The 8,383-nt window shown below is 44.9% G+C and overlaps 2 protein-coding genes across 2 annotated transcripts in view; one reads left to right on the forward strand and one right to left on the reverse strand.

The window, feature by feature from the left end:
- Positions 1-8,377, reverse strand: LOC103907846 (thiosulfate sulfurtransferase). Its single transcript, XM_009290085.2, has 2 exons — positions 8,042-8,377; positions 1-487 (listed from the first exon to the last, which is right to left on the reverse strand). The coding sequence occupies exons 1-2, from the start codon at positions 8,364-8,366 to the stop codon at positions 189-191; spliced, it is 624 nt and encodes a 207-aa protein (XP_009288360.2). The 5' UTR covers positions 8,367-8,377; the 3' UTR covers positions 1-188.
- MPST (mercaptopyruvate sulfurtransferase) overlaps positions 7,316-8,383 on the forward strand; it is a 4,318-nt gene continuing 3,250 nt past the window's right edge. The window contains exons 1-2 of the mRNA XM_009289948.1: positions 7,316-7,390; positions 7,826-7,899. The gene's annotated coding sequence lies outside the window, so the exon portion shown is untranslated. The remainder of the gene's footprint in view (positions 7,391-7,825; positions 7,900-8,383) is intronic.

Here is an 8,383-nt window from a genome sequence, read left to right on the forward strand (position 1 = left end):
GCATCATCTTAGAAATAGATTTTATTCATTGTGAGAAACCTGATCGATAGAAATCTACTGATCTTTCTTTGAAAAATTGGCAAAATATAAATCAGCATGTTTTTTCTTTACTTCCACCTCCTCCCTTTCCCTGTACCCTGGGCTGGAGACAGCTGCTAGATCTCATTGCCCAAGAAACAACTCTCCCTCTAGGCCTTGTTGCGCTTCAACTCAGAGACCTTGTAGTGAGGCGGGGCACGGTGGAACCACTCTGACCAGGAACCATCATAAACAGCCACATCACGCTTGCCACACAGGTAGGCTGCCAAGGCAATGTGACATGCCGTGACACCTTTGCGGCACGTGGCTGTCAGTGGCTTTGAGAGATCCACTTTCTTCTCATGGAATATTTGTTGGATCTCCTCAATACTCTTCTCATGGCCAGTTTCTGTTAGGAATGAGTGGAAAGGTATGTTCACAGCACCAGGGATGTGACCAGATTCCAGCCCTGCAAGAGTGATCAAGAAAAGGAAACATGAGCAAGGAGACATTAACGTAGGTTTTGAAAGATACCTACAAAAGAGACATTAAAGAGACATCACTGCAGATACTCCCACTCTCTCCAAGATACTCATTTGTTTCAGGTGATGATGAAGATGCAAAGCAGTATTGGGCTAAAAAGAGGAGAACAAAGATCATTCAACTTTGCTGACGTCAAAACTTCCAGAATATTTAGCAAACTACTTCCCCCCTGAAAGCAATGAGGTAGGAATCTGAAGAAGCCCTAGATGTGACAAGAATCAAAGAACCACCACAGAAAAGATCCTAACAAAGCCATTAAGGGGATCTGTGTAAAGAGAAATGCAGCAGTGCATTTCTCACCTTCCCCAAGTATGCGAGCAGCGTGTAGTGACACAGCTTTCAGAAGCAGGAAGTGTGGCTTGTATGTGGAATTTGTGAAAGTAGTTATCTGTTCACAGTTTATTCCCGTGTCACCTTAAAGTCATATTTCAGAAAAGTAAAGCAACCTTAAAGTCAGCCACATTACTGCTGAGGCAGCTATCCCAGGGCAATAGGATCAGAGAATTGAGATTAGATTTTGTACCACTTTTTGTCCACTCCATGGATGAAATCAGCATGGGTTCTGTTTTTCTATTGGTATAACTGACCACTTCAGGCAAGTTGAAAGTTGCATCTCAAGAACAAGGTCTTTAGAGAGAATCAGATATAAAAATATGATGGATAAGATTTTCATCACACCCTTGAAATTCAAACTCTGTCACTATAGGCTTAATCAAAGTCCATTACACTCAATGGAAGCTTTTCCACTGACTTTGAGAGGCTTTGGATCAACCCTCATTGGAGCAGGAAACATTATATATTACACTGAAAATGCATTTAAGGGTTTCTTGCTAGGTTTGAACTTCTAATGAGACAGCCCTGGGAAAGTCACATAAATAGTAATCTGTTTCACTAACAGCTTTCCACTTGCCTAAGTCATCAGGGTAACTGATCTCAGGAGATGGGAGATGTTGGGGCAGGGAACCTTTGTCAAAGTCAAATGATTAAAGTATACCTAGTCAGAGGCTGACATCACACATCATAATGACACTGCAGTTTCATCAGTGATGTCATGACATGATGAGATATGTCATAAGGGGAAAACAGGGTTTTGGCAGGGTATTGAGGAGAGGATTTTTGCTCTGCTGGACAAAGAGTGAGACAACCAAAGCTGCCCTGAGTCAGCTTCACAAGATCCCTCCCTGTTCCAGATGGACCCTCTTTGTCTCTTGATTCATACCCCCTGCCTTAGAAATCTGGCACTGTTGCCTACTAGTCACCTCACGCATCCTTCAGAACTGTTTAGCATTACAGGGAGAAGTTGAGAGAAAAACTGCTGACTTCTGGAGGGACTAACATTAAAAAAAAAAGACAGTGTTCTGGACTGATGCTTTCACCACATTTTTTCCAGTTCCAGAAAACAACAGTTCATCACTTCAGTACAGAGATCTGCAAACCCCATGCTCATTAATAGTGTCTGTGTGACAGAAGGGAAATAAAAATAATACAAAAAATCAGTGTGAGATGAGTGTGAGAAAACCTTGTTTGTAGTTCTCAGACTGCAGAGCTGCTTACTGGAGAGAGTTACATGCCTGGGTTAAGCTACCACTTTCCCAGAGAGTCAATGGTCCTCACCCTGTCCTTTCACAAGGGATTTCTGCAGGGCTCTGCTGCACTACTGGTGATCACCCCAATACAGACAAGTCTGTGATCTGCAGAACAGCAGTCTCACACCATCCTAGGGCACTGGGAAGTGTACTGAGATCAAGAAGTCCTGGGGGCTGAACTAGAAGGCCAAGCTCTTGCTCAAAGAAGCTTGCTGGGCCACCGATTCAGTTTTTAGGTGTCACAGGTCCCATGGTCATGATTGCTTTTCTAGACTGTTCACACATCTTAAAATAGGTAGGTTTGTACCCCTCTCTTATTGGAGACTGCCGTGACATACACTCACCGCCCTTAAACAACACTTCCAAGTCTCATTTTAGAGCATTTTTTACTCTGATCTATAGGGAGACTTCCTTGCTCCAGAGATTCAAGTCTGTTGGAGTCAGAGACCAGTGTTTGCACTCTGCGAGTGAAAGATGGGGAATTCTATAGAAACTGCATTTACTCATGTATGTGGGTGTTCAGCTTAAAGAAAGAGCTGACATTGCAGAACCACAATCCCTTGGACTGCCTAAGAAGTGCTCTTGAGTGGTTGAGGAAGTGTTATCAGCTCTCTCTCTGCTAGGACAAGAGCAGAGAAACACAGGACTGGAAGGCAAGGCTGGATGCAGCTGGGATCTGAACAGGGAAGAGGATACATCTGCTCCTGCCTCACATGACACAGAGCATACTCCACGCCAGATTCACACAGTCACCCTTAGAAACTCCAGGAAGGAGCCCTAGGATTACAGAGCCTGGCTCCCAGCTACTACAGTGATCACTTTATAGGCTCCCTCTCATAAAGGCACCCATCTCAGAACCAGTTTGGATTCTTGCCATGAAACTTCCCGCTGTGGCACCTCCTTGCTCATGTGAAGAGGAATGTTCATTTCCAACGTTAAATTCGTCACGGTCAGTCCATACACCATTTATCCTTGAGCTAACATTGCCCTGCAGCTGAAATAGTTTTTCTCCCTTTCTGCTATTGCTCCAACATACTGACAGCGAGCACTCAGCACTCCCAACAGCCTCATGCCCTTAGCCTGAACCCAGTAAGGGCTCGTTAGATACACTTTTCACTGCCTTGGCCACCCTAGAAACAGTTCTAGGTGACTGCCAGGCTTCTGGAAAAGGAAGTGGCATTTCCTAGCATCTCGATTGGTAGACAGGAGGTTAATAATTGCTGTTGTCAAGGCCAAATCGCATCTGAGGTTCTTGCACCCAACTAATTCATCCAAGTCTTATCTTCTTCTATTGCTTCCAAATGTGGGTCTTCAGCTTGTAACAGAAACATAAGCAATTACGTGTTTCGGGCTACTAAGCATCCAACCTTGCCCTCTGTAGTGTTATATTTCCTGTCACTTCTATCACTGCAGGTGGTACCTCACATAATACTCCCCATGTGATCATTTAAACCTTCCCAAGGCTGTGCCGGCAGCACATTCTAGTAGCAACTCCCTGTTTTCAGTGCCTCAATGATTCAAAAAAATATGAAATAAACATAGAAGTATAATGATTGGACCATGCTAGCAACTTCCAGCCCCACAGATCTGCTTTCAGCACAAGCTATTCTTATCTCCCTTATCTTCCTTTCAGTCAGTTTCTTGGGCATCTAACAGTACTTGTGCTATTTGCCCTCTTCTCACATTGAACTAATAATTGTCCCTCTAATATTACGTGAAAAGTATTAATGAAGTCCAAATGGAACAAGTCTACCTCGTAGGTGCTTCCAGTGGCTGGAAGAAAAGATCAGACATAACTTCCACGCATGCACGTTCCCATTTCTCTTATCTGGCAAATCAATTCTGTTGGCAAGGAAATAGAGCCCTTAGGTGCAGTGAAAGTTTACCAAGGTATTTTATTCAATTTTGCCTTAATTTCAAATGATTTTTCTTGAAGAGTTTTTTGAAAGCCTTCCAGTCTATCCATGTTACGATAATAGATCAACAGCTGCCTAGGTTGTGCTGTACCTCCTATCCTAAATACAAACACAAACTTTGCTAGTGTTTCTGTCCTACAGAACCATGCTCTGATTAAATTTATTAAATTCTTGCCTCATGGAGTTGCAATGTCACACGACTGATTTTTGACACATATTTGGGATGGTGATCATCTGCCTCACAAATCTGAGCACATGGATATCTTTTGGTTATACTCCCTCTTTAGAAATGATCATTTTTGCTTCTCTCCCCTTCTTCTTGCTACCCCTCCCCCTACTGTGCAGACTTATCCTCAGAAGAAAAAAAAAAAGTAGCATAGACTCAGTATAATTCTGAGGCTGTACACAAATAATCTTTCATCTGGAACCCCTGCTAACTGCATAGCAACCCTATTTACTCTTTCTCTCCTTGTTCTCTTTTTATTCACTTTGCTCCAGCAGTTTTTGTTATTTGTTTTAATTCCTTTTGCCAAGTCTCACTCAGCTTGGCTTCTGGCAATCCTCCCTCATAATTTGTAACCTGTAATATATTATCTTCTTCACTGCTTAATCCCCTTTTCCACATCTGTTAAGATTCTCTGCTTAAATATGTGGTTTTTTGTTGGCTATTTATCTAGCTATGACTACAGGCCCTTCTCTCTAGCCTTTCCCTTTGCGATGAAAGCTCCAGATGGAATTTCTTAATGTCAAAAAGATAAAAGATGTGCCTTGTCCACATTTAACTCCCCATGGTCTTGGAGTTGGCTGGCTGCAGACAGCTGTTCCTTTCCAAACGCCTCCTCTGTTGCCTCCTTTTTTATCTCTCTCTTCCATTCAAATTGTATGCCTCGGAAGGGACTATTAGTCATCTCACCTAATCTACCGTGAACTCATTGGAAGGAACATTTCAAGCTTGGTCCTGGCCAGCTCCCTGACAGTCCTCGCAGTCAGATCAATAGGCCTTTGCCACCAATGTCAAAATACTGTGTGCGTATACAGCCAGAAGAGTCAACTCTAAGAACCAGCAGGGCCATGGTGCTAATTCTGCAGGTGATGTTTGTCAACCTCGTCATGTGAATGGACAGCTTTGGATTCTAGGTTCCTGTGGGCTGAGACAGACTTTATCATAGTCTCTCACTCTCCATGTTGTGCCTTGAGTATTACTTCATGGTCAAAGTCCACGCCCAGCTGCAGACTCCACTTGGAGAAGAGAGGAAGAAGCAGCAACATTTCATTCTCACTCCCACCACCACTGAACATTCAAGTTGAGCAAAAGCTTTATATTTGGGGCAGGGAGGACTGAGAGCTGGGAAAATGGGCAAAACCTTAAGAGTTGTGTATGTGCAAGGGAGACAAGGACTACCCAAGGGCTGAGAATGAGAAGAAAAATAGTTGGAAGCTCATGAAATGATTTTGGGTTTGCTTTCTTTTTTTAGGTGATGGATTTCTTGTGTGGCAACTTTCCCCCGTTCTCAGGTGTCTGCAAAAGAATTCAGAAATTCACAACTTTTCTGTATGCATTTCTTCAGCTATAATTCTTGTTCCTCAGTTTTCAGTGCCCAATGCTCAGAGAGAGTCAGCACTGATAACCATCATGTAATTATTTTTATCATCTGCCCTTGGATTGCTTGGGATTGTCAGTTCAGGCTGGTTCCATAGACCTGCACCCTACAGTGCCTGAGTAAACAGGACCTTGCAGAACCTGGTTGGGCCACTGCTGAATCACAGCTAGCGAGCAGGCCTGAATTGCTAGTTCCTCCAGAAACACAGCACTGTGCAGGGACACCTTTAACCACTCAGTGCATAGGTCAGGGCTGCACATCTGATGGGCTTATGCTGTACACCATGCATGAACATCCAAGCTTTTTCATCCAAAGCAATATCTGCATTTAAGACCTATGAGACCTGGCTTATAGGAACGCTGTCCATTTTTCTCCACCCTGGCAACCTGGGTAAACCTCTCCCAGCAACTAAAAATTAGCCACATATTATGGCTTATCTTAAACGCTACAGAGGTCCAAATCCCAGCAAGGTAGCTGCTGCATAAAAATAAAACAGGGAAAACTAATTCTTACCACAAGGAACTGAAAAACTAAAGAGGCAAAAGAGTCAGCTGAAATTAGCCTCTTCTAGAGATGGAGTTCATGGAACTGGAGAGATTAATTGACTTAATTAGAAAGTCAAGAGCTGAGGCAATAATTAAACTGAAATCACCTGAGAATGCAGCAAGTTCCTTAACCTCAAGACCATTCTTCTTCTCTAAATTGCAGGCAACGTTTCCCCTCCCTGATTGGATGACCTCTGTAGTTAATCAGCATTGATTTCAAATTGCTCTGTTAGGTGTTAGTGCTGCCTTTTACCCACTGCTGGCTGTAGCCTGGTTCAGAAGGCTGTCAAGCTCCTGTGGAATGAGCAGCTGCAGCTGGAGTGCTTATCCTGTTGGATCTGCTGTGGGAAGCAAAACTGGACCACCACAAATAAACTGTTCCATGCTGACTCATTTCAAAGGAAAAATCTGTTATCAAGATGCTGTCACGGACTGCAGTATTTGTCACCTGGTGACAACTCCCACTTTGGGAAAGAGAATGCGAAATCCACCAGCTCCCAGCAAGGAGCGTTTTATTCATGTCTTGAGGTTAAAATTCAACCTTCACTTTGACGGGCTGCAGTAGGCGAAGAAACAGAATGAGTGATAAGCCTAACTCCCCCTCTCTCCCTGCAACAGCCTCCTCTGTCACTCCCGTTACCCCTCTCACCTTCTGCATTGTCTTGCACAGGTCGAGTGTGTTTGGGGGGGTTCACTGTAGACACTTATGCGAACCACATGTACAGAGACATTTACAGCCAAATGCTCCTGAGGTTCAGATGTGGGAATTTATTTCAGGACACGGTGTCACACTCAATAGCTGTACAGCAGCACACACATAAGAAAACAGCCAGAACAGAATGACAACCAACCTGCAAGGCAGCAGTGCAGCACTGCCTCAGGACTGCAGAAGCCTACCGCACACCCACTCCTGCAGCGTGGATTTCGACTCAGACCCAACAACTGTTGCTGAGCTTTTCTGTGCATTGTTTTTGAAATCCTGCATTTCTTTTTAAACCATTTCTGTGATTCCCTTTTGGAGGAGAGGTTATTCTGGGATATACCAAGGCTTAAATTACACAGTAAGGGCCTCCTTTAACAACCAACTTGAATTTCATTCCAGGCACATTGCTGTACCAGCTGTCCCCACTGCACAGGACTTCTCTCACCCCTGCTGCTTACGTGTCCAGTGTTTGACTGAGGTAACAAAATCAATTTTTGGTCCTGTTACTTGGGGCATTCAAAAGAGAGAGGTTGACAGCCCATACCTTCGGGAAGGGTTTGGGGCTTTTCTTACTTAAGCTTGTTAGATTTAATGGCAGAGAGCAAAAGGACAAAGATCAGCTCAAGCAAGTTCTCTTATTTGCTGGGAACCAGAGCAAGAACAAAAATGTCCCTTGGGTTACTGTATTGCCTAAAACCTGGGCTTTTGCTGGTGCATTCATTATGGTGAGAGGTACCTGTATGAATGCTGATAGTTTCTGTGTGTCTGCTAGTGTTAGATAGGACCCTGAACAAACTCTGGAGAGCTCACACCTCCTGTGTTTGCATTCTGTCTGATTAACTTCTGCAGGGTGTGGGATGGGAGATCCTGGAGCCAACTGACTGGAGACCTTTTCTGCTATTTCCTCCTGCAGCTTTACAACCAACTACAAGAAAAGCATTCTGTGAGGGCACTGGGATTCGAATGCTCAATTGCGGATCCCTTAAGGTAAATCAGCGAGTTAGGCTGAGGCATGCCAGTGCATTAGGAAAATCTGTTTGCTGGCTGGAAGGAATTGTTACACCTGGACTAGTATCGACACTCATCCCGCTCTGGCGCAGGGGGCAGGTGTCGTTCCTACCTCCATTACCTTGGTCCAGTTCGGTCCCCCGGAACCGGCCCTCGGGGCGGGAATCCACCACCTGGAACCGCAGGGACCCCACATTCTGCATCATCTCCTCGAAGGTCTTCAGCAGGGTCGTGTTCAGCTTGGCCTTAAAGACAGCCGGGGCGGGCTGGCTGACCTCTGCTGTGACGGGGTGGCCCTCCTTCACCCAGTTGTTGAAGCCGCCGTTCAGCACGGAGACCTCCTTGTGCCCGAAGGCCCGGAACATCCACCAGGCGCGGGGGGCGTAGAAGGTGCCCAGCTCGTCCCCGTCATACACCACCACGTGGGTGTCATTGCTGACCCCCATGCGCCCCACGTAGTCGG

The sequence above is a fragment of the Aptenodytes forsteri genome, unplaced genomic scaffold (assembly GCF_000699145.1).
Source record: "Aptenodytes forsteri isolate BGI_AS27 unplaced genomic scaffold, ASM69914v1 Scaffold284, whole genome shotgun sequence".
Lineage (NCBI taxonomy): Eukaryota > Metazoa > Chordata > Aves > Sphenisciformes > Spheniscidae > Aptenodytes > Aptenodytes forsteri.